The 24,934-nt window shown below is 52.4% G+C and overlaps 1 protein-coding gene across 2 annotated transcripts in view; it reads left to right on the top strand.

The window, feature by feature from the left end:
- The window catches only part of NFATC2 (nuclear factor of activated T cells 2), a 137,747-nt gene that overhangs the window by 70,938 nt on the left and 41,875 nt on the right, over window positions 1–24,934 (top strand). For both annotated transcript variants that reach the window (XM_040638481.1, XM_040638479.1), the window contains exons 6-8: window positions 7,371–7,511; window positions 23,614–23,669; window positions 24,067–24,193. In XM_040638481.1, coding sequence (XP_040494415.1) covers window positions 7,371–7,511; window positions 23,614–23,669; window positions 24,067–24,193 — 324 coding nt within the window. The remainder of the gene's footprint in view (window positions 1–7,370; window positions 7,512–23,613; window positions 23,670–24,066; window positions 24,194–24,934) is intronic.

The following is a 24,934-nucleotide window of genomic DNA, read 5'->3' as shown; positions in this document are numbered from 1 at the left end:
TATCTCTTGGCCCTTGTGTGGGTTAAATGCCTGTGTGTGGATCATACAGTAGCTGCCAGCTGAGATCGCAGTCAGATAACCCGAGTGCCTCTCCCGTGGTGTGTCCCACGCTGGCTTGTTTGCCGCCCTTCCCCTGGCTCTGCAGAGCAGCCTTGCATACACCTCTGACTGCCGCTGGGTCACTGCCAAGAGGCCACAGCCCAGGCGGCAGCAGACCGGTGTGGGAGTGTAACAAACACTAATTGTTTCGGGCGAGCTGGCAGCAAGCAGCTCACGCCCGCTGCTGAGAAGGGACCTGGCCGGTTATCTGGCCGGTGCAGTGGGTGGGCCGGGGGGTGAGTGCGGGGGAGCTGGGTTTAGGGGGAGGGCCCAGGACTGGGGTGGCTTCTCTGCTGATTGATGTGGTTATCTGACCGAAGGTTAAGGCCCTCGCTGAGCTAGTTGTGCAGGGGCAGGGAAGGTAAAACCACCCGGATTGAAATTTTGCGGTGTGCCCATGGCCCTCGCGTGTATCAGCTTGTTTCCAGCCTCCTCATGGCCTCGCAGAGCTCCCCTTAGAGACTTGCTCCATTCATTCATTCAGAAAGATTTATTGACCTGTTGTGCCAGTGAGCGTTTGAGGCGTGAGATGCTGCCCTCTTGGCGCTTCTGTTCTCCCCGGTTGAAGTTGAGAAGCATTTCGTGATTTACTGCAGCCGCGTGGCCGGCAAGGAGAGGGGCGGAGGGGAGAGGACACCCGTGTCCTTTTGTCTGTCCAGGCTGCCTGGGTCCCTCAGTGACCAGAAAGCTCATCGGTCCAGTGGAGAGTCGTGCAGCCCTCGGGGAGGGCCTTGTCATATGGAGATGCGTGGGAATATTCTGAAGGGGCCGCCCATGAGCACAGCGGAATGGGAGAGTGATTATCTGAGCAAGAAAGAAAGATCATAGGTCCCACGGGGGCCCTGGTGCTTTGTGGGTTCGGTGAGATGAGATCTACCGGCCCCGCAGGGTACAAGTTACTGCTCCATATTTCCTATGGGAAAGCTGAGGCCGCGTGAGGTCCGGAGGTAGAAGGTGGTCACGTGCACTGCAGGCCCATCTGTGCACACCGTACCCCACTCCCGCGGGGTGAATGCTGACAGCTCTCTCACAGAGGTGAACCCCACACTCAGGGAGAATTGCTGTCCCACCTCCCACTTCCCGGGGAAGACCCGGGAATCACCAGGGCAGGGGCTGGGGGGCCTAAGGGGCTGGTCTCAGGCGAGGCCTGAGTCAGCACTGTATTCTGAGCTGGGCCAGGCTCACAGCCAAGGATGGCAGCCTGCTGTAGAGACGAGAAGTACAGCAGCTGGAGCGCTGCGGCCCGGGGTGGTCAGTGCTCGGGCCAGGATGAGACTGATGGGAGCCCCCCCGCCCCGGCCCCCCTTGCCTGGGCTGGCTGGCGGCTTTCCCACTGGGAAAGCCTTTACTGAAAAGGGGCCCCTCGGGGTAATAGAATCCCACAGTCTAGGTTCAAATCCTGCCTGTCTGCCTGACTTAGCTGTGAGCTCTCAGGCATATCCCTTCTCCTCAGGGAGACTCAGTGCTCCCAGCTCCAAAATGGGAGTAATTCTTGCTTAGCGGTCTCATGAGGCTTAGCAGTAAAAATAACTAAAGTTCAGTGAGCCTGACAAAATGCTATGCGCTTCCCATGCATTGACTCATTTAATTTGCAAATAGCCCTATGAGGTTGGCACTATGATTATTCGCATTTTATAGATGAGAAAAGAGAGACCCAGAGAGATGAAGTGACTGGCCCGAGGTCCCGAAGCTCGGAAGACACCGAGCTGGGCTTTGAACTCGGGCACTCACGTGGCAGTGTCCTTTTATCCACGACCCTAAATTGCCTTCTCGTGTGTGTTTTGTAATATCAACAAACACATATATGTGAGGTGCCTGGAATCCGAGGCACTCTCTATGCAGCTGTAATTACTCGCTATTATTAGCCGAACCCACCCACTCCACAGAATCAAATTTCTCTGACCAGCCTCTCCTGCCTGTCTCCTGAGGTTTTTTGGGTAGATCGTAATTCTTGGCCACACACCCCAATGACGGGGCAAATTGGAGAGAGGCAAGCAGTCATGTCCCATTTCCAGGCTGACTCGGGCCGACCGGCAGGACCCCGAGCCGGTGTGAACTCCCCCAGCCGCGGCCGCTCTGCTCCCCATCAGCCACTGTTGCTGGTAAGAGCAAACAGCCGAACTGGTTAAACCAACAGTGCCCTGTTGATTCAGAGCTCATAAAACCCAGGAGCCCCAGGCCTTTTTATGAAGGGCCAGAACCTGGGGGCACGGGGGAAGCCTGGGGAAGTCTCTTGGTGAGGGCCACCTAGAAGCTTCTGCTGGAGCAGAGCGTCTAGACTTCACCCACAGGGAGAGCCCGGCCTTCAGGATGGCTTTAAAATGGCGGCCCCTGGTTTGGGGAGAGCAGTGCAGGGTGGATGGTTTGGATGGTCTGGAATCTGTAAGGGTCAAAAAGCCGAATGAGAGGCAGTGGGGGGCTGATGGGGGTTGGTGCACCCCGGGCTTCCTGACAGCCCTCTCACGGGTCCTGGATGGTGTCACTCCAATGAGCAGCCTGGGTGTGAGAGGTTGCATCAGAGAGAGAGAGAGAGAGAGAGGAGGAAGTGGACCCCAGGAGGGTAATTTTGGTTGCTGTTTGCCTCTCTTCAGTTCCTCTTTCAGAGGCTAATTGGATTTGTTTGCTTTACCTCTGGGCTCTCTGAGGATGCGGGGGCATCCCCTGGAGGAGGTCCCCTTGTCCTCAGGTGGCCTCCTAAGTGTCACAGTTGGCGCTCAAACAGATGTGTGTAGCGAGTTGCCTGGAAAGGTTGTGACCATTGCGAATTCTGGGAGAGCTGGGTGCAGGAGGGGGAGGTGTGGCCTGAGCACCTGCAGTTTATTAAGTGCCTCCTCCAGCCAGGTAATCCGGCTGTGGCGGACCTGGGAGCCTTACTTTGAGCAACTCTGGCCGTCGAGGTTGAGAAATCTGGTTTCTGGTTCGGGATCCACCAAGAACAGCCGCGACAAGCACAGCAGCGCGTGTAGACATGCGGGACGTGGCGGGCACAGATTGGGTGAAATGCAGACTCTAAGACAGCGACATCTAGCCCGCGCCTCCAGCATGGAAACTGCCGGAGAAACTGCAGGGTCGAGTATCCATCCGTAACCTTGCTGGCTGAGATTTACTGAGCCAAATACACTTTTTGTGAATTCTCCCATGGAAGCCTCGAAACAGCCCGGGAGATGGGTCTGTGAACCGTTGCGGCGTCCAGAGGGGGGACCAGGCTTAGAGAAGCCCCACGCAAGGATCCCCCGAGCGAGGGCCGGGGGCTCATCCGCACCCGGGCTGCCCCTTGAGGGCACTGAGTGCCAAGGGTCTGTTCCCCTGCCTGTAAGGCGGCCTTAATAGCATCTTCCTCGCTCCGGTGGGGCTGTCACTGAAGGCTTAAAAAAGACAACAAATGAGAAAATGTTCTGAAAAGGGCTAAGCAAGAAAGAGTGGCGTTTTGAAAGACGGAGCTCAAGAGTCGTTTCTCGAACGGTTACTGTGGGCTAGGCGCTGGCTGAATGCTTTAGTCTTATGTTAGACGTTTTTCTTATTGAGATAAAATACACATCACAAAACGTGCCATTTGACCCACTTTACGGCGCACAACACCGTGGTACTGAGGACTCAGGGTGCGGGGCCACCACCACCACCATCTAGTTCCAGAGCTTGTCCATCCCCCCGAAAAGAAACCGCATGCTCCTTGGCCCTGGGCGGTCTGTTTTCCGTCTCCCGGATTCGCCCATGCTGAACCGTTTGTACCCGTGGGATCCCAGAATAGTTGTCCTTCTGCGTCCGGCTCCTTGCAATTAGCACCACGTTTTCAAGGTTCACCCACGGTGTAGCCGGTATCGTGCTTTGTTCCTTCTCATGGCCGAATCGGATTTCTCCAGGAACAGAGAGGGTTTTGCCGAGGAGGCATCTGTAATCCAGAGAGGTGAAGTGACTTGCTCAGGGTCACACAGCAGGGAAGTAGCAGACACAAGACTCGAAACCGTGTCTTTCTGACTCCAGAGCCCAAGCAGCAGTCAACCGGGAATTCTCCTTTGACTCCCGGGGGCCTGCCTTATCCTGCCACTGATGGTATGGTAGAGCATACCTGGGGGGGCCCATTGGAATCCTTAGGGGTTATTTATTTATTTTTTAAAAATCTCTGCTGGGATCCTCCCCTCAGAGCATTGAAGTCAGAACCTCTAGAACAGTGGTTCTCAACCAGGGGGGATTTTGGCCCCCTCCTCCCCAGCTTTATGGCTAGAGGCAGTTCTGGCTGCCCACAGGGGAGGGCTGGGGGGAGGCCAGGGCTGCCGCCGAACACCCTGCCTTGCACAGGACGGCCCCGCATCAAAGGCTGCTCAGTCCACACGTCAGTAGCGCCCAGGCTGCGAAGTCCTGCTCTAGGGTTAGGGCCTGGGTGTCAGTATTCTCTAACTTCCCCGCTCATCCTCGTGTGCCCTCAGGGCCGAGAGTGCCTCTCCGACTGGCTAGTCCCTAACAATCATGTGGATTCCTCGTTCCCGGAGGACTTGGGCTCCGTGGGTCTGGGGTGGGGCCCGAGGCTCTGCATTTCTGACAAGCTCCCGGTGATGCCGGCGCTCCCAGCCCTCACCTGTGTTCAGGACTGGAGAACAGACAAAGGTACGGGGAGCTGGGCTGGACTCTCGTTCTCTCTCTTTAAGCTGTTGTTTAAAAAAAGAATGTTTTCAGGACTCCTGGGTAGTGCAGTCGTTAAGCGTCTGCCTTCGGCTCAGGGCGTGATCCTGGCGTTCTGGGATCGAGTCCCACATCAGGCTCCTCCACTGGGAGCCTGCTTCTTCCTCTCCCACTCCCCCTGCTTGTGTTCCCTCTCTCGCTGGCTGTCTCTATCTCTGTCAAATAAATAAATAAAATCTTTAAAAAAAAATAAAAAAAGAATGTTTTCCTTCAGATACGGAGAAGGGCTGGGAAATGGAGATGTGGCAGAGGGAGAAGAACGTGGTTGCTTGAAACCGCGAGGCTTAGCAGGGAGACGCAGTGAAGCTGCCCCAGGAAGGAGACCGTTGTGTTCACAGCGATGCACGGTGATTCACGGAGCAGCCGTCCAGGCCAGCCTCCCACCCAGCGCTGAGAGTCACGGCCACGGCCGGTCCCCAGCCTGGCTGGCCCAGTAGTGATGACTCAGGCTTTCCACCTGCAAAATGGGAGGGATGGCTCTTGCGGCCTCCCCACCCATTCCTGGGGCCAGAAGCCCCCGGGTGCCCCCCGAACTCATCAAAGGCAGATCTTAAAAGTCAGGACCTGCTTTTGCAGGCAATGCAACTGCTGTTTTCACTGCTCATAAATCTCCGTTTGTGGCAGCTCAGTTAGGAAGTCGTACAAAACTCTTATATTGAAAGAAGGGATTAATAACCCGGCCCATGTGGGAGAAATTAGCAGCTTCTGCAGAGAGGCCTTTTTCATATGTACTCTTAACTGGCAGCCCCTTGGAACAGCACTGGCTGCCCGGTCCCTGGGCTGAGCCGGGCATGGGGCAAAGCCGGCAGGGGCTCTTCATGAGTCGCTGGGTTGCACTTTCAAGGTGAAGTGTCTGGGAGCATCCGGCTGGGCCACAACAGACTCCTGACATGTTGCCAAGTGCACGGTTGCTGCTGAGGGAGCCCGTTTCGGGAGAGATGGAGGTGCAGGCCGGCCGGGAGGGAAGGGTTAGGTTTGGGCCTCAGGCCTCACGCGGCTGCTGCCTGCCATAGCTCCCGGATGGGGAGGTCCTCGGGCCGCTGGCACGGAAAGGGCTGGCCCTCGGCCCAGTTCTTGGGCTTGGGAGGAACGCCAGGAGCTCGGGCTGACTCACGAGGGGAGGGCCGGCCTCTGCGGCCCACGCGGCTAAGGCGAGGCCTGAGCAGATGGGTCCCTCTCGCTGACGGGGACGTGTTTCTCACCCTGCCCAGGAAAGGTGGCTGGAGAGGGTCTTCATTCTGTTCCTGCAGCCAGCCCTCCAGAAAAATCGGTGGCTGGCTGGAGTGACCAAGGGATGGGGCTCTGGAGCTAGACAAGCCCACTTCCGAGGATTCAGATCTCAGTCCCACCACACGCCCTTGGCCAGGGGGTGACCTGACTTCTCTTAGCTTTAGTTTTCTCCCTAGGCAAATGTGAATACTTTCAATACTTCCTCCAAAAGTTGCTGTGACCATTCAAGTGTGTCCTTGTGGCTCAGTGCTTAGCACAGGTCTGTCCTAAATCTCCATCTCTGTGTCGTAGACACAGGTGAGGGTATAGGTACATGTAGAGAGATAGCTATGTATAGGTAGGTATTAAGATATATTGAGATACATCCATATTTACCCATCCATCAATCCTTCCATCAGGCCATCCATCCTGAGTACCCCCTAAGTCCAAGGCACTGCTCTTGGCCCTGGGCTTACAGCAGTACACATAACTCCCTCCTGGGGCTTACATTCTAACGGGGAGAGATTTGAAAGACAGGTGCACTAATAATGCAAGATGAAGGGGAGAGAAGGAGAGAGAGAGACACAGACAGGGTGGGGACTGCTGTTTTAACCTCAGGGTGGGAGAGTGGAGGGGTAGGGATAAGGAAGCCTCTTGGAGATGGGGGCATCAGAGGAAAAATGTACAAGAAGTGAGGATGGGAGCCACCGAAGTAATCAGGAAGAACTTTCCAGAGAGGGGGACTAGAAAGTACAAGCTCTCAAAGATAGGAGTGTAGCTGAGTGTGGTTGAGAGGCATTGAGAACATTCTAGAAGTATGGCTGAAGCACAGTGAGCCGAGGCATTGGGGGGGGGGTGGTCCTAGAAAGTGAGGTCAGAGAGGTGATGGGACAACATCATGCTGTTTCGAAAACCCAGTTCAGGATTCCCAGTGAATTCCCAAGCGAGTACGTCTAAACCCTGCAGGAACTGGGTCCTAGCATTCAGCACATATGATCCCTTCAAGTATTTGTTGACATCAGGTGCACGAGGAGAAAGTACACTCTGGCAAAGGGATTCTCTTATGAAAAAGTTGATTTGCCCTTTTATAAAGTAAAGATCAAATCTCCTTCGCCTTGTCTCCCTATAAGGAGGACAGGCACCTGTCCTTTGATTCATGAAAACAAAATGCGTTGTCAGAGGCAAACTACCCCAAGTGCCTTAGGGCACTTTTGCAGGAACCTGGCATTTCCAGAGTCCACAGTTGCTGGGGCGATGGCTCCAGGTTTGCCATGACAACAGGTGACAAAGGGGGTAGAGCGTGTCTGGTCGCCGTGAAATCAGAGAGCCTCTTTTGAACGGACTTCTCCTGCCACCCCAGTGATTTCTCTTTCTCTGGCCCTCAGCCCAGCGGTCGGCCCACGAGCTGCCCATGGTGGAGAGACAAGACATCGACAGCTGCCTGGTTTACGGGGGTCAGCAGATGATTCTCACCGGACAGAACTTCACGGCCGAGTCCAAAGTCGTGTTCACTGAGAAGACCACAGGTCAGGGGGCTTTTGGAGCTCTTGCGTTGTCCGCCGGCGTCGTACAAAAGCACCATCTTTTTTCTTCCAAACACCACTGCTTGGGGGGATCCGTTCTATTGGGTGGGGCTTTCTAGTCTGCTCTTTTTACTCATGACGAGAAGCTTCCCAGACCTCCTGCGAGTGATGTCACCCCAGTTCATGGGGGTAGTGTACCATGATGTGTCTTAGCTGGTCCTGGATTGTTTCACTGGATGATGAGGTTGACCCCTACCCCAAACTCTTTTATTTTTATTTTTATTTTTTTTTACATAGAGAGGCAACCCTTTTCAACTTTTTACTATTACCCAAAAGGGAGGCAGTTCGACACGGCGAATACGTTTGCATGCTCTGGCCCTGGGTCTCCTGGGTGCAAAGGCTAGGTCCACCACTTGCTTGTTCTGTGATCTTAGGCACATTACCTCCCCTTCTGTGTCTTCCTCTCCTTACGCAGAGAATGATAATAACAAAGGTTCTTACTCCCCAGTGTTGTCAGGAAGGCTAACTAGGTTAATACATGCTGAGTAATTATAAGAGCGCCGGGTTGCTTGTAGGCCAATAAACATAAGCTACTTAGAATTTTATGACAAATACTGCTGCAATGAATCTTCTAGTACTTTGAGGATTAATTAACTAATCTTGTATACATGAGTGTCTGCCATTGTGTACTCAGGGTTTATTCCTAAAGTGGGATTTTGGATAGTCATTTTGAGAGCTTTAATTACCTTCTGGAAATCTACAAATTGAAACTTCCATCAATGCTATGTCAGGAGTGGTTTCACCCCATCCCAGAAGTGCCATTTTTTTTTTAATTAAAAAATATTTGCTGAATTGGTGCTTCTCCTTACTATACGCTCCTTTGCTATGAGAGGTTTAGTGTTTTTGTTTATTGGCCATATGTATTCTTTGTTCCATACACTGTTTGTTAATATTTTTTGCCAATGAGGATATGGTAAAAAGAGAATGATCTAAAGTAGGGTCAGTTTTAAGTTATGCAGTTATTTGATAGTTATGGATGCTAGATCAATTTTTTTCTCTAATGGACATGATTTCAGTAGGTTATTCTAGGGGGTTTCCTTATTTGTTTACTATCCTTAGGATGATGTGGAGACTATAATAGGCAGATTGTCCAGTTGTGAGGATTGTGCACTGCACAAGGGTACCTCCTCTAGGGACCGCCGTTCAAGTGGGTTAATCGACAATCTATGTAGACGGCTGCTGGCAGGAGGAAGCAGGGTGTCTTGGGGAAGGATTCTTGGGGTGCGCTGGCTCTCTGACTAGGCATGACATCAAGGAAGGCTGTGGCAGTGGGGGCTGGAGATGCATGGGTGGGTTTGGCAGTGGTTTAAAGGGTATGTGGTCAGTCACTGTGGGTTTGAGGGGCAGTGGTGGTGTAGTGAGGGGTTAGGGATGCAGGCATTTAAATGGGTGCATTGCAGTCTATTATATGTTTGTCTAGTACTTTAGTTAGCCATTGCCCTTTTCTTATGCCTTCGACTGCTCCCAGCTCTGTGCTATTATAAGTAACTCAGTGATCAACGTTCTCTACATCCCTTTTGTCAGCTAGGTAAGAGCTCATGCTCTTCAGCCAAAACCCAGCTCCACTGTTTTCTAGCTGTGTGACCGTCGGCAGGTTACTTAACCTCTCTGGGCAATAGATTTCTTGTCTGTGTGATGAGGATGAAGACAGTCCTACCTCAATAAGGTGGTCATAGGATTAAGAATTTCTGCATGTTCAGTACTCATAAAATGCTTGGTATATACATTATTTAATGCTATTTGGTATTGTTTCCTAGTATTAAGGCTGACCTATGGTGTAGTGGCTTCATGGAGGCATGCACAATTTTAAGCATCTTGGGGGGGACGCTTACTTTTCAGATGGTGGAACGGTGTGAAATACTCTCTACTGCAGGAATTTTCTAGGCTTTTGTAAATCAGAGAGTGAACCGATGTGGCTGGCACATTGTGATAAGCAGGCAGAGGTCAGAACAGAGAGGTTTCCCAGTGCCAGGTGGAGACCACGGCCTTGGTTTGGTCGGCACATGGGTAAGGTAATAGGGAGTCAGGGTGAGTTCTCCAGCAGGAGAGGGGCATGAGACATAAACGAGCAAGCATTAGCTGCTCTGGCTCGGATGTGCCTCCCGGGCAAGCACACCATCGTGCGGGCCTTCCGCGGACTTTCCCAAGAAGCTTCTGGCCTCATGGCGCCTTGTTAGCAGAGGGGAAAATGCGAGTAATAAACAGACATCTTGTTACCCACACCCAGGCTGGCAGGTGCTGTCGGAGGTGGGGTGGTGGTGCTGATGGAACGGGGTGGGGGTGGCTTGGAGAGAGGCCGGGTCCTACCAGGTCCCTCGCAGAGTTAGGAGTCAGCCAGCTTTCGTGGTCCTGGGAGCTCAGGTACTTGTGACGCTGCTCTGGGCATCGATTAAGTGTTTGTTGAGTGAATGAACAATGGTATTTCCTCTCTGGCTTGCTTTCTCTTGGTTTCAGAAGAAATTTCACGGTTTACCTCTTGGAGGGAGGAAAACTCAGGGTCTGCTTCAACTTGGAAAAGTTGTGTATTTTTTTTTTTAAGATTTTATTTATTTATTTGACAGAGATAGAGACAGCCAGCGAGAGAGGGAACACAAGCAGGGGAGTGGGAGAGGAAGAAGCAGGCTCATAGAAGAGGAGCCCGATGTGGGGCTCGATCCCATAACGCCGGGATCACGCCCTGAGCCGAAGGCAGACGCTTAACCGCTGCACCACCCAGGCGCCCCGGAAGAGTTGTGTATTGATAAGGAATAAGGAGTAATTAAGGAATTAATTAATAATTAAGGGATTACTGAGGAATCATAGTAGTGTCTGTCTGTGCTCTTTGACGGACACTTTCCATGGACTGTCTCCTCTAAGCCGGGACCCATGGGAGGCAGCCAGCCAAGCATGGAGAAGGGAGGGGGCTCACCCACAGGTAAGAGCCAGCATTGTCCTCATGGCCAACCTCCCTGGGCCTCAGTTTCCCTCTCTGTGAAATGAGGTACCAACGCCCCCCGCCCCCGAGTTAAATGGATTCACAGGCAGTGTGCACTTAGGGCCTAGGGGGTGCTCACCGAGTGTTTGCTGTTGTCTCTCCGGGCAGAATTCTCATGGCTCAGGCTGCCAGCGTCACTGACTCGATGGTCACAAGTGCAGGCTCTGAGCTCAGGAGGCCTGGGTTCGAATCCGTGACGTGCAGTTAGCGCCTTTGGCGTCCTGGGTGAGTCACCTCACCTCTCTGAGCCAGAGTTTCCTCTTGTGTCAAATACAGGGGATTTGCTTCTCTTGAGAGAAGAGGAGGTGACACGAGTTGGGGGTACAGATGAGGCTCTTTGCCTAGCTCCTGGCACATTGGAGATGCCCATGAAACAGTAGTTTTTACTGTTATCATTATGTTTAGGCTGTGGGAGAACAAAGATGAATAAAATTTTACCTCATGGAACCAGGAGGACATTGAAAAACATTGAAAAACTTTGAAAATATGTGCCAGGCCTTGTTCTAAGCACTTGACGTGTATTAACTAACCTGATTCCTCATGACATCCCTACCAGAGAGCTCCTCTCCTCCTAATTTTCCTAATGAGAGACTGAGCACAGAGAGGTTAAGTAACTTAGTGAAGATCACACAGCTGGTAAACGGTGGTGCTGGGTTCGACCCCAGGCAGCCTGGCTCATGAGTCTCCACCCTTGACCATGAGCTCTTGTGTCCTGAGGAAGCTCAGAACCAGGTTAATTTGCCCGAAGACCCTTCAGCCGCTTTGAGCCACTGAGGTGAACCATTTTGTGGTGAAACAGACCCTTGGCTTTTTGCAGTGGGGCCGCTGGGTTTGAGAGGACCCATTCAGAGCCCTTTCATGCCTAGCTTAGGGAATCCTGGGTGAACGCGGTTTCTGGATTGATGCCAGGAGAGAAGCAGGGGTCTCAGAGATGCCCCCACCTCACGGGGTGTCTGGCTCCTCAGGGCCCCAACAGGCAGGGGGCTCCTCATGCATTTGCAGGGAGCTGGTCCTGCTCTTTTGACCCCGAGCACTCGCCTCCCAGCCCGGGACTGCCTTCTGCAGGGGGAATCCCTGTTGCTCAACTTCGTTTTTCCAAAACGCATCCCCGTTCCCATCTCCATGGATAGCTGGGCTGGCAAGGGCTCCGCGGGGCGGGGCGGAGTGGAACAGGCTGAAGTTTTCCAAGGAAGGGGAACCCCAGCTGGTTCTCACATTAAGGAAAGGTGACAGCCTCCTGGGCTAATCTTAGCCCCCACGTTGGGTCATCGGCACCACCAGCTCCAATGTTCTTTTTATAGCTGTCGGCTGAAATGGGATTGGCAGCTTCCCTCCAGCAGGATGACAAATTGAAGAATGATGGAAAAACAGTAGGAGAGGGGCAGCGTGGTGTTTCTTAAGTTAGAAAAGCTCGGTGTTTTGGAAAATGGCACCTTATTTATAGCAGCAGTAATAATAATCACTATTATATTATTTTTATTACTATTTTTAATTATTTTCATGACTTCCAGGAGCCTGTATGATCTGGCCCTTGCCCATCCCTCTGAATTCAGCTTTTTGGACTGTCCCCTTGCTCACTTGGCTGGAGGTACACCTGTCTTCACTCTGTCCTCAAGCACCCCATGCTCGTTTCTGCCTCAGGACCTTTGCTTTTGCTCTCTCCTCTTAGAACGTCCTTCCAACATTTCTTTACGAGGCCGTATCCTCCTGTGTCTTCAAGGCTAGCACGGAGGTGATTTTTTCAACGAGTCCCTCCCTGCCCATCTGCTTCGAAGCTGTTCAGCATCCCCTCCCCAGAACCCTGTCACCTTCTCTCGCATTGTCCTGCTCTGTTTTCTCAGTGGCAGCTCGCACCGCTGAAATTATCTTGCCATTTGTTATCTGGCCTCCCACACTAGCCTCTTAGTTCCTCCAGGGAGGGTGGGGACTCGGTGTTTGCTGCTGTATCTACAGCATCTAGAACAATCCCTGGCACCTAGTAGGTGATTATTCATACTGCTGAATGGGTGCCTTCTTTCTTTGTCACATCGGCCCCAAGGGGCAGGTGACATGGTCCCCATTTACAGTTGAGGTAACTGAGGCACGTACAGGTCAAGCCACAGGCCCCAGGTCAGCCCACGGCTGATGACAGAGCTGGAAACCCAAGTGGTGCTTATCATCAACACCTCCCCGCCCCCCAAGGAAGCTCTCTAGTCACATCCACGAGGACAAACAGAAACCAAACAGAATGATCAGGATCTTTCCTATTTACCGTCCTCAGTCATTGCCTAGAAGCCTTCATATATTCTCTGAAATTTAAAAAATGTGTAACCTTCCAGGCAAAGTTCAGGCGGAGAAGTCCAGGCTGTTCCTGACTTCAGCTGGTAACCCTGGCCCCCGGCCACCCAGGCCTCAGGCGGAGTTGGGGGTCCCAGCAAAACATTGCAAAACAGGAAAAAATCTAAGGACACAAAAATAAAAGTGATGTGGCAGCGGAAACAGGGTTGCCATGGCTCTGAGCGACTCGCCGCTTCTGGGTGGGATCCAATGTTTTGGAAGGTTCCTCCACATGACACAGGGTTTTGGAATTTTTCAGCTGGTAAATCTTTCTTAATTCAGGCCCCCGGCCCCGGCCAAGTAGCTCCCTGGCTCTCCGTGTCCTGCGGGGGTGTAGTTTGGAAACCTGCCTGCATCGGATTACTCAGCTTTGAAACTTAAATTGTTTGAAGAGAATTTGTGTTTTGTTTTGCTGGACGATTTTCTTGGAACAGTCTGATGGCAGAGGCTCCCATCACCTGTTGAGAGGGCAAATTGATTTTTTAGAAAGGAGGCGTGGGTGGTGGAATTCCCTCTTTCCCACTGAGTCATCATATCCTAATATGAGTCATTTTATTACTTGGAGGTTCCCAAAGGTTGTATTTTGAGCTTTGTTTAATAAATATAAATGCACATGCTTAAAATAAAATTTTTTTGCTAAATTAAGTATCTTTCCATGAATTAGTATCCTAGAAACCTTGGAACCACCTGAAAGAAGGCATCTGCTGCAGCCACCTGTTTTTCCTCCGCGGGCTTGGTTTTGCCCAGTGTGGCGTTTTCGAAAACAATAGACCTGGTGTGGGAGTCTCTAGACGGGGCTTCCCTCTGGGAAAGGTCAGACTCCAGGCTGGGCTGCGGCATGACTAAGGCCCTGCAGACCTTTGCCCTCGGTGACTCACGTCCACAGTATCATGGGCCCCCTGGGCTGAAGCCCACCATTTACACACAGCTGGCTGGGATGCCATGCTTGCCTCCAAAGCCAGAGGCCAGGTCGTTGCCCCTAAGCCCCGCTGGAGACCGAGCAAATGGTCTCATTTTCGCTCCCCTTGCATGTAAGGACAGGCTTTTGGGTGAAAGAATCCTACAGTTCATTCTGTTTGGAAGCCTTTGAAAGAGGACGCAGAGGAATGAGTTTTCTAGCTGACTTGGGTTCAGGCGTTTCCACCAGCAGTCAGTGTTCTTGGTGCCAACAGACCTTTGTGTAAATTGCAATTAGTAGGTTGCACTCCCCCCCCCGCCCCCGCACTGCCACACATTCTGGCAAGAAAATCAAAATATCTTTTATTAATGAACACCCTTCTGTATCTTTTCTGCATTTTTGGTTGCATGCCCTTTTTAAAAAAATAAAAATTGTATATATTTAAGGTATAAGCAGGCTGGATTTGGGATCGTTTAGCAGGCTTGGCTCGAAGCCTGGATAGGCCCCATGTTATGTGCTTTGGGACTCAGTTTTCCCATCTCTAAAGTGGGGTTCCTGGTATTTCAGCAATGAAAAGAGAGCAAGGATCTAAATGGGTCAGGCTCATAGCAAGTGCTCAGAAGCTGTCCGCTGACCTTCCACATGCCCCCTGGGAGTCAGTTTACCAAACATGGAGCCAGGAAGGCAGGCCCATGTTGGTTTCTTGTCTGAGAGAAGAGTCCTTCCGGACACAGATGAGTTTCTCCTCTTGTCCCCTAAGCCATCTTATCCCACACCGGTTGTCGTGGCCTCACCGAGGAGCTGGAGGGAGCTTGACTGATGGCTGTGCCCTGCCCCCCATCTTACAGGTGGGGAAGCTGACTCACATGGTGAGGTCGACAGACTTCCTCGAGGTGGTAGAGCTTGTGGCTGGAGGGCTGGGTCCCAGAGCCCCACTTCCTGGTTCCTAGAGCGACGGGCTGGCTGAAGAGTTGCCCCTGCGGGGGGATGAAGGATGGGCAGGAGTCCAGCCTCTGTGGCAAACGACCCAGTGATGCTCTTTTAGCCTCCTTCTGCTCACTCGGCCCCAGGGCTTCCAGAACACATAAGGCTCCCTGGGTATTTACTGAGCACCTACTAGGTACAGGTACTGTGCCAGGCACTGGGGACCCGGTACAGAGGAGGTCCCTGCTCTCAGGCCACTCCGAGATGGGGAAAGTGCTCTGAGGACTCTGAAATCAGGTCAGAGGAGCTAGATGAAGGGCCTGGAGGTAGGGGGAGAAATACAGGAGGCTCAGTGGAATTCAGATCTCAGACAACACATGTCTGTAGTAGGAGTATGTCCCCTGCAATGGCATAGGATTTGGGACATACTTGTAGTAAAAAAGGAGTCCCTGGTTGCTGAAAATCAAATTGAACTGGACGTCCAGTAATTTTATTTGTTAAATCTGGCAACCCTGGAGAGTGGGATCAGGGAGGGCTTCCCCGAGGAGGTGGCTTTGAACAGAGGCCTAAAGGCAGAAAAGAGGGAGCTGCACAGACCGTCAGAAGAGGGTCTCAGGGCAGAAATACCTCCCAGGGCCACAGTCCCAGCATTGGGACGAGCTGGGGTGTTTGAGTAAATGAAAGCAGGCCCAGGCCTCCAGGGCAGCATGAGAGCCTGGGGAAGGATGGCACCAAGCAAGCCTGGAGAGGTCTCTGTGGTGGGGCGGGGGCGTGTTGGAGCTTAGGTCGTGCCTGGGTTTGTAGGAACGGAGAAGAGTTTGGATTTTGTTACAAAAGCAACTAGGGGCTCTTGTCCTAAGCAGGGGAGTGCCATGATCTAATTTGTATCGTTAAGATTGTTCTGGCAATCTGGATGAAGAACGGACTCAGGGGTGTTGGGGGGAACAAGTGGAAGGTGCTTTGAGCCCCCCACTGTAGTTGTCCAGGTCAGGGACAGGGGGGCTGAGCCCCCCAAAGAGGTGGTGGGGCATCAGGAGAGAAGTGGGATGTTGGGAATCAAGGCATTTCCTCTCCACCGCCCAGCAAGTACATTCGGACAGTTGTACCATTTCAGGTGGGTGAAATCCTCAGCTCTGGGACCCTCCCGGCGCCCCCCGCCACCCCCATCTGCTCGGCTCATTAAGCCCCCACACCCAGGGAGTGTGCATTTTTCTGCTAGTTAGCAGTCGTCAAAAGCAGACTGGAAGGACTTCAGCCATCTTCATTTAGCTAATTTTAAAAGCAGGGCCAGGACTGGGAAGCATCATGCGTGGTTTCCTAATACAGACTGACACTTTGATTTCCTCCGTTTGCCTCGAGCCCAGGGGCGTGCTCACAGTCCGCGTGAGGACGGATTCGCTCTCCTTCTTCTGAAATCGCCCTTATTTCTCCTTCGAGTGCTGACAGGAGCCCGTGGCTTATCCAGGCTGACGGTTAAGACCCCAGCCCAGACCCAGTGCCAGCCCTCCTGCTTCCTGACGCTTTGGGTTCAAGAGCTGCCTGCAAAGCGGATATTAAACCACTGGCAGGGTAGGGGCCACGGGTCTGCAGACGGTCTGGTTACTAGGGCACGAGCCTCTGGCACAGCGGCCAAGACACCACCAAGGCTAGAATGTTCGTTGAACCATGCATACCCCTCACCCCGTGTTTTTTTGTTCTTGCAAAGTCTTGCTAAAGTCTTCTCTAGACCCAGCCCCTTTGCCCAAAGAACCTGGCTCTTTTCTCTTCCCCTCTGAGTAAGACTTGGAAGGGCCCTTTCCGTGCTGGCTGCCAGTCCCTGTTAATTTAGGACAGGGGAAGTTTGCCCAAACATCTGCTCAAGGGACTGAAGTCCTTCATTTCATCTCAGCCCAGAGCAGTAGAAGCGGACTTGGTCATCTTGGGCCTCTTCTGCTCCGGGCAGGCTTTCCCAGAGTCCCGGACCTGGGGCCTGGGTCGGGAGGTGGGTTGTCGAGAACTCGGCTGGGTTGCACGGGTGACACGTGATTCAGTGTCTGCGCCATTATTCCAGGAGCCTTCCCCACCACTCAGTTCCCAGAGAGGATTCTTCACGAAGGGCTCGGCAGTCTCTCCTTGTGGGGTCTTTTTGCTGGTGAGGCCAGTGGTCTGGCTGTGGGCCGAGGCTGGGAAATCCTGAGGTCACCTTGTTCATTTATTCCACTGGTGTTTACCGAGCACTCGTTACGCGCCAGACAACGGTAGTGCTGGGGCGAAGCAGAGAACGAGACAGGTGCGAGGTGCTGCTCTCAGGAAGCCCCCAGCCTAGCAGGGGAAGGAGACAGAAAGCCAATAGGCTGAGAAAATGAGGCCAGAGGTTGGAAGGGGATGGGGGACAGGTCAAGGGGGACCTCCCTGAGCAGGGCCAGAAGGCTGGGAAGGCGCCGGTCTGAGTGAGGTCTGCAGAAGGGCAAGTGTGGTTGTTGGGGGATCGAGAAGTCCAGTGTGGCTGGAGGGAAACTGAGGAAGGAGGCAGGGTCCTCGTCCCAGGAGAGGTGAAGAATCTTGAGTCCTCACTTGGGAGCTCTGGCGGGCCTGTCCAGTGCAGGAAGGCATGTGTGGCTCATACCGTGGTGCCAGCAACCTGCACAGGGCCTGCTATGTGGTAGAAACCTGGTCCCTGCCTGGCTTCCATCTGAGACCGTGGCCCCCGAGGGCCCCCGGGAGACAGGCAATCAACAGGCAGTTGCACTATACTTTGTCCTCAAGAGAAAAGCGTTATCTTAAAAAACACTGCAGTGAAACAAGGACCTGGGACAGCCACCAGAACACTTGGGTCAAGATGACCCACCAGTTCTCTCTCCCTAATCAGACCTATGGGACACGACATTCTCAAATAATGACAGCAGTCCTCACTATGGGCTGAATATTTTGCTAAGCATTTTACATATAATCTACTTGAATTTTTGCCAACTCTTTGAAGTCAGTGAATGAACGAGACCATTTTGCTTATGAGGAAACTAAGGCACAGAGAGGTTAAGCTACCACTTAAAGGCCACACAGCGAGGAAACAGCAATGATTGAGCTCCAGAGGGAGGGAGTTCAGGCAGGGAGCCCTGCCAGCATTTACGATGAGTTCCTCTGACTCCTGGAAGCTCAGTTCAGAGGATGGGATTAGCGTGTTCTTTCAGTGAAACCCCAGGACTTGTGTGCTGTGGGATGCAGGGTGGGGGAAGGGAAGATGAGCCCAGGGAAGTGGTCTTGAGGTATTTTGCAAACCACACACTTCCCATAGAGACCAGTTCCCTTGAGCATGCCTTCCATATGCTACCTAAAATTGGGGACAGTAATGTCAGCTTTCAGTTCCTGTTGGGGACCTGTCAGGAACTCAGGACAGACTGTACTTGAGACGTACAACAAGGCTAGACCCTTAAAGCTGCCCTCTGGGCTTCTGATGCTTAAAGACAAAAGGAAGAAGCTGGGCCCCTGAGTTTGGCTCATAAGTTAGGTTTGTTTTTACTTTTTAAAAAGATTTACTTATTTATTTTAGAGAAAGAGAGCGTGTACATGCAGGGGGAATGGCAGAGGGAGAGAGGGAAGCCCAAGCAGACTCCCTGTTGTACTCAGAGCCCAATGCGGGACTCGATCTCACGACCCTGAGATCAAGACCTGAGCTGAAACCAAGAGTCTGATGCTTAACCGACCCTGCCACCCAGGCGCCCCATGATTTAGGTTTTGATTTTTCATTCCTGTGAGTGCTCCCTCTTTTTTAAAAATTGAGGTAATGGTGAAAAGACCCATCTGAAAGGAAAGAAGTTGGGCACGTGTCCACCTGCCTCCTATAACAGGCCTCGGCCCTTTGTGAATTCCCTCTGCTCATGCCCGCAGGCTGGAGTATTTATAATTTATAATTATAATCAGAGAAATGTGTATTATTTTCTGATTAAAATATGCTTGTGGCTTTTTCAGTAATGACACATGGTGGAATATATGCAAAAAATGATAAGACGATATTGACATAATATGTTGCCATGAGCCGTAATAATTTTGCACACCAACATCTGCCACACATTTATCCTGTGCCTTGTGTCTGTCTGGGAACGGACCTGTGAGCTATAGGTCCTGAGGTGGTCCCTGTATTTTGGGGACGAGGCAGAGAGAGGTAAAGTGCCCCATCTGAACACGCACAGCGGGTTGGGCCTGTGGCCTGTAGGGTGCCTTAGAGCTTTTGAATGACGTGCTCCCCTTTCAAAATGAGATTTCACTACACATGCAGAGATTCCAGGCTGGGTCTGTCTGCTCTGGAGTTCGGGGTTCGCAGGGATGAAACGGATAGCTCTGGGGAACCACAGAGGGGAAGTTTCTTCTGGCCACAGGACCTGTGGGCTACAGTAGCCGTGTAGCCGAAGGCCCCACAGAAAACGCTGGAGTGGGTGGGCATTGCCCCCTCGACCCCACGGGCTTTTTCCTCCCTGACCTGCTGCCCAGAGCTCTAGCAGCCGGTGTGTGGAGGCCCCCCGGCCAGGGGTGAGGCCGCGGGCCGTGGTGCTACAGAGGCCTCCGGGGAAGTCCTGCCTGGCGGGTCCTGTTTGTTCCGCCTGGAGCCCAGAGGAAGGGGGCGGGAGGGAAGGAGAGTTTTTAACTGAGTGGCTGGTATGGGGACATCCCTCTGCACCCGAGTCTGGGGAGGGCCCTGTGGACACCCTGGGGCCCTCCTGGGCACGTGGTTGTGAGTCTGAAGAGAAGAGAAGGTCAGGTCCTCAGAGCAAGGGGCCTAGGGCCTGGGAGGAAGGAAAGCTAGTCGTTTTCCCTTCCCGACAGCTGCGGGCGCGTGGGGAACAGTAGCAGAGAAGGACGCTGACCAAGAGAATATCGGGTGGTAGTGGTTTCTGGCCAAAATGTCATGCAGTCTTGGGGAAAACCTCAGATACATCCCAGGGGAGGGAGATCTGCAGAAACCTGACGGTCGTCCTCTCCGTGCCGTGCGAGGCGGCACCTGCCTCTCCCAGAGGCCCCTGGGGTGGGGCATGAGAAGTAGAGGAGAGATGTGGGGGCTGGGGAGGGGCTGCTGTGGTTGAAGTGGGGAGCATAGTGCTGTCTGAAGAGGCCACGGTCTTGTGTGGGTGCCCAGAATGGTCAGATCGTCTGATTTTTTTTTCCCCCAAGAGCAAGATCTGCATTTTGTAGGTGAAATCTCATTTTGAAATGGCAGCAGCTAATGAGAAAACCTCCAAAAAGCCACCCCACCCTACAGGCCACAAAACAGGCCTGGTCTCCAGCGTGAGGCCAATAGCTTTTAAAAAAAAAAAAAATTGGGGTAAAATATGCGTGTTGTAATATTGGTCATTGTAACCATTTATCCCTGAGCCCTCAGTGGCATTACGTCTCTCACAGTATCGTACCGCTGTGACCCCACCAGTTTGCAGGATATTCTCATTTCTCGAAACAGAAGCTGTTTCCCCATTAAATAGTAACCCCCCCATCCTCCCCCGCGGCCTCCTGTAACCTGCGACTTTGCCGATTCTGCGTACCTCACGTACGTGGGATTACGTACTGCCGTCCTTCTGTGTCCGGCCTGTTTCCCTCAGCACACGCGTGCGGGGTCGATCCGTGTGGTCGCGTGTGTCAGAGTCGCTTCCCTTCGGAGGCCGGACGCCGCTGTGCATGGTCGGTGTGATAGAGCACATTCCGTCGATCCGTGTGTCTGTTGACGGACCGCGGCCTTCTCTGAGGAAGTGTCTGCCCCAGCAGATGCTTAGATGGTGACTGTCATTAACTGCAATGACCTTAACGCCGGGTGTGCTGAGCAGTGGCCGAGCGAGCGCTAGGGTTCGGAATAAGGAAAACGTGGCCTTTGCGGACGGCGGGGGAGGCAAACGCAGGCTTTCGTGGAGAGAGCGCGGCGGCGGGGTGGCCCCGGGTGCCACGGTCGCCGTGGCTGGGCTTCCGTGGGAGAGACTGCGGCCCAGCCGCCCGGAATGCCTGCCCGCGTCCTCCGTTCACTTGCCGCAGGACCTACGCAGGGATCTGCAACCACGGAACGTCGACAGAAGGGCCACTGGGTCCGGGCTCGGCCTCCTGGGCTCAGATCTGGCTTTTCCGCACCCATAGCCGTGCGTCCTCGGGCCAGTGCCCGAGTGTCCTCACCTGTCAAATGGGGGTGATGATCGGACCTGTGGCACAGGCTTGTTGTATGGATCAGACCCGTCCACACCTGAGAGGTGGTTTGAGTGGTGCTTGGCATACAGACAGTGCTCGGAAGCAAAAGCTGTTATTCCTCCTGGGGGCGGGGTCGTGAGCACGGGGCCTGGGGAGGCTGGAACAGGTCGTGTGGGGCCTTCAAGGCGGCTGTGCGTGCTTCAATGCTATCTGGGGGCACAGGGGGAGCAGGGACGAGTTTGAGAAGATGCGCGTGAACCTTTGTGGCGGTTGTGACCCGGAAAAGATCTTACCTGCATTGGACTTTCCCTCGGCCTCCCAGGAAGCGGGTCACCCCGTGTCTGCTTAACGATCTTGAGCTTTTCTCCTTGAAAGCATCTCTTTTGTTATGGGACTGTGCCCCTTGTGGCTTAAGGACTGCGATTGCGTGACTGTCCACTTCCTGCCTTTGGACAAACTCCCTGTTCCTTCTCTGGGCCTCAGTTTCCCCATCTGATGGTGTTGGGCTGGCTAATTCCTAGGGGGCGTCCCAGGCACCTATGCCCTGAAATTCTGTGGCTCTTAGTGGGTGGAGTTTTACTTACATACACCCACCAGAGATGGAAAAAAGGTGAAATTGAAGGAGAAGGGCTCCCTCTTGTTTCTCTTGGGTCCCTGGACCAGGAGAAGAGACTCCCTGAGAACCCTCTTCCTGGGGTCATGCCTTTCACCGACTCCCGTTCTGTGCTTCGCCTCTCACTTGCCGGCGTGGGTTGGGAAGAGGGCTGGGGATGGAGACCATGGGCCCAGCCTGATACATCCTGATTGCTTTTCCAGCTGCTGCTCCCTTTCCTCCCAATTATGAGACTCCTGAACATGGTCCTTTCTTTTCAAAGTGGGTCAGAGTCCTACAGGGAAATGAGCTGAACCGAAGGGACCCAGATATTACTGGGTCCAATGAGAGGCCAGGGAGGAGGCGGTACACCTGATATCAACACGTTATTGTCTCTTTCCTTGATTAATTTATTACTTGATCTTCTGACTTAAAGCTCGCATTGCAGTTAGTGAATAAGAATGCCCTTTTTGGCACGGACCCACGCCTTGCTCGTAACCACCACCTGAAAGACAGATGTATGTCTCCTGTGGGTGACTTTTGCCCAGTCTTTGATAAAGGGGTGAGATTTTTTTCTGACTCATTCTGTCCGGGGCCTTTCACATGGAAAGTACCCTGTCTTGATGACCTAACTTCCAATTCCTTGATGTCCATCCATCTGTCCTTTCTTGCCTTCTTTGGAGCAGTGGCTGACGTTGGCCCTTGGAGCTGCCGACACTTTGGCACGTGTGCTCAGACACAAGATGTTTGCTAGGTACCCGCGGTGTGTCGGGTGTCGGGGAGATGGCGTGACTCGAACTTGCGCCCTCCCATCATGGTGAGAGTTGGTTCCTTGACCACATTTTCCCTCTTCCCTTTTGACATAAACCCATGTCTCCCGTAATCATTTCAGGAGTCTAATAGAACTCTAAGGCCACGACTTGCAGACGTACTCCTTACTCAGGGCTCCCACTAGCTCATTGCCCGTGTGTTGTTAAGATCATCTGCACACATCAGCTTTGGTAGCAATCACAGGACTTTATTAATCATTATTGGGGGAAATATGTTCTATACACGGAAGTTCAAATAACGCTTGGAAACCAGATTTCTTTGGGCGAACCTTAAGAGCCAAGACTATACAAATTCACATCTAACCTGTCACTGGAGATGTTAATAGTTGTGCTTAAAACCGGGGAGAGGGATTCTGTGGCCAAATGTTGGGACATGGTACTTACTCCAGCCCACCTTGAAGAATTACGCTGCGTGCGAGCAGATTAAAGGCTCTGAGACGTCCTGCAGTAAAGAAACCCATTTGACATTGACTGAGCATTTTCCAAATGCTTATTAGCTTCAGAATTTGTTTCCTGTCCTCATAAACCCATTTAATATTCTTCAGAGCCAGCGTTCCACAAAACACCCTGGAAACACTTGTGGAAATGATTTGTTTCAGCCGAAAACTGCCCGATGGCCAATGTAGGGGGTCAGAAAAAGAGATCTGTTATTTGCAAATGCAGAGTTTTGTTTGGCCCAACTCGTTGGCCCCAAACGGAGGAACTAGTGCTCTTCTCCAAGGAAGGAGCGTTCACTCCTGAGCAAAAGCTCTCATCGATTCTTGTAATGAGTCATGTGAAATCCAGACTGTTGACGGAAAGGTGGGGGTTGGGCTCCTACGTTTCCACCCTCTCCAGGGACTCACAAGCCAGGACATTGTTTCAGGCTCTTAGGGCAGAATATGCGAGCGACCTGTGTTCTCGGATGATCAAGAAGCCATGTCTGGGACAGCCAGTGATCCGTAATAGGGCCTCTGTGACCGTCTTGGCGTGTGCAGGACACTTTGGAAATAGTCTTTGGTTGAAAAAAGCGTATAGTGAAGTATCGTGTAGAACAGTCTTACTTCTTTTAAAGAAAGATATAAGAGCCGTTCAAACAACAGCCGTGGGATGATGGGCAATTTCTGTTCTTTTCTTTGTTACCTGCTGGTGCCCAGTTTTCTATGGTCAACATACATTCCCTTTGGAAAAAAAAATATACACATATGTAAAGAAAAATACGTGTATTTTTCAAATAGACACACACAAACACACATAGACACACACAAACACACATAGACACCTTGCTGAAACGGTACAATGTGTAAACCAAGGTAAATGTAAGCTGCTGAGTTTTGGTCTTAAATCTTTGGTTTCTAATAGTTCCCTCAAAGCGTGTCCTTTTTTAATTTTTCCAGATGGGCAGCAAATTTGGGAGATGGAAGCTACGGTGGATAAAGACAAGAGCCAGCCCGTAAGCACCTGGACGAGAGGACTGAGCGCCTGTCGTGTCCCCTCCCACCTCCCTCGTGCCCTCTTTCCTTCTTTTTTTCCTCCTTCCTCCAAGTCCCGGGGCTTTGGACCTCACAGGCACTCAGTAGGTATTGAATGGACACATCAGTTGGACATTGGTTGAGCACCAGGCCCTCTGATTTGTAACTGTGGCATCGGAATAGACTTGGGTAGAGTAAGCGGCAGTCCTTTCTTCGCCCGCAGCTGGAAGGTCAAGTTCCCCTTAGATAGACTCTCGCCTGTACACGTGCAGAATGTGTCTTGACCCCTTGGAGAGGAGCTGGCTTGATGCGCTTGGGGCCTTGCGTCGGCGTGTAGGCATTGTTGCAGTTGAGTTGATGATAGCTCCTTCCTTCCAGAACATGCTTTTTGTTGAGATCCCCGAGTATCGAAACAAGCACATCCGCGCGTCGGTGAAGGTGAACTTCTACGTCATCAATGGGAAAAGAAAACGAAGTCAGCCGCAGCACTTTACCTACCACCCAGGTAAGGCGTCCTCTCTGGAGGCCCCTTTGGTGTGCGGTGAGGACACATGAGGTCTGCTCCCAGCTGGGTGACCTTGAGCAGCTGACTCAGCCTCTCTGAGCCTCCATTTCCTCATCTGTCAAATGGCTCCTTATAAGACTTAGAGAAATCAAGTGCATGTAAAGTGCTTACTACAGCACACGGTAAGCAGATACAACTGATATTAGCTATTATGGTTTATATTTCTCTTCGGGGGGCGGGCAGACTAGGAGGGAGGTACGTGTGGACTGGTTCAACAGAAGGTTGCAAGGCTGATGACTCGGTCCACGTCTTAGATTTGCTCCTGATCGGGGGAGTGAACGTGCCCTGAAACCTGCGGGCTCTTTAGTGGACCCCACAGTGGGTAGTCACCCTGCGGCCCCGTGGATTCCTGAGTAGATAGCCAGGCCAGGGGGGTCTCATTCCCACAAAGTACTTCGGAAGAAGAGGGACAAGGGCCATTTTGTGTACGTTTATTCCTCCCGAAAATATCCGAACGCCACATCTGAGACACTGTTCTTGCTTGGAGATCCGGGAGTGAACAAAACCCGAACGTCCCTACCCTCGTTGGAGCTCATGTTCAAACGGGGGGGGGGGGGGGTGTGTGTGATAAAAGAGAATATTGATCAAAGACGATACAGAGAGTGGGGAATATTGATATTACTGACCTCTCAGATTATAACCAGGCTGCAGAAGTGGCCTACAAGCTTCCCAAGGCTGACA

Source organism: Ursus maritimus, unplaced genomic scaffold, assembly GCF_017311325.1.
Source record: "Ursus maritimus isolate PB19 unplaced genomic scaffold, ASM1731132v1 scaffold_22, whole genome shotgun sequence".
Lineage (NCBI taxonomy): Eukaryota > Metazoa > Chordata > Mammalia > Carnivora > Ursidae > Ursus > Ursus maritimus.
The sequence above is the reverse complement of the archived record's forward strand: the minus strand, read 5'-3'. Positions and strand labels throughout refer to the sequence as shown.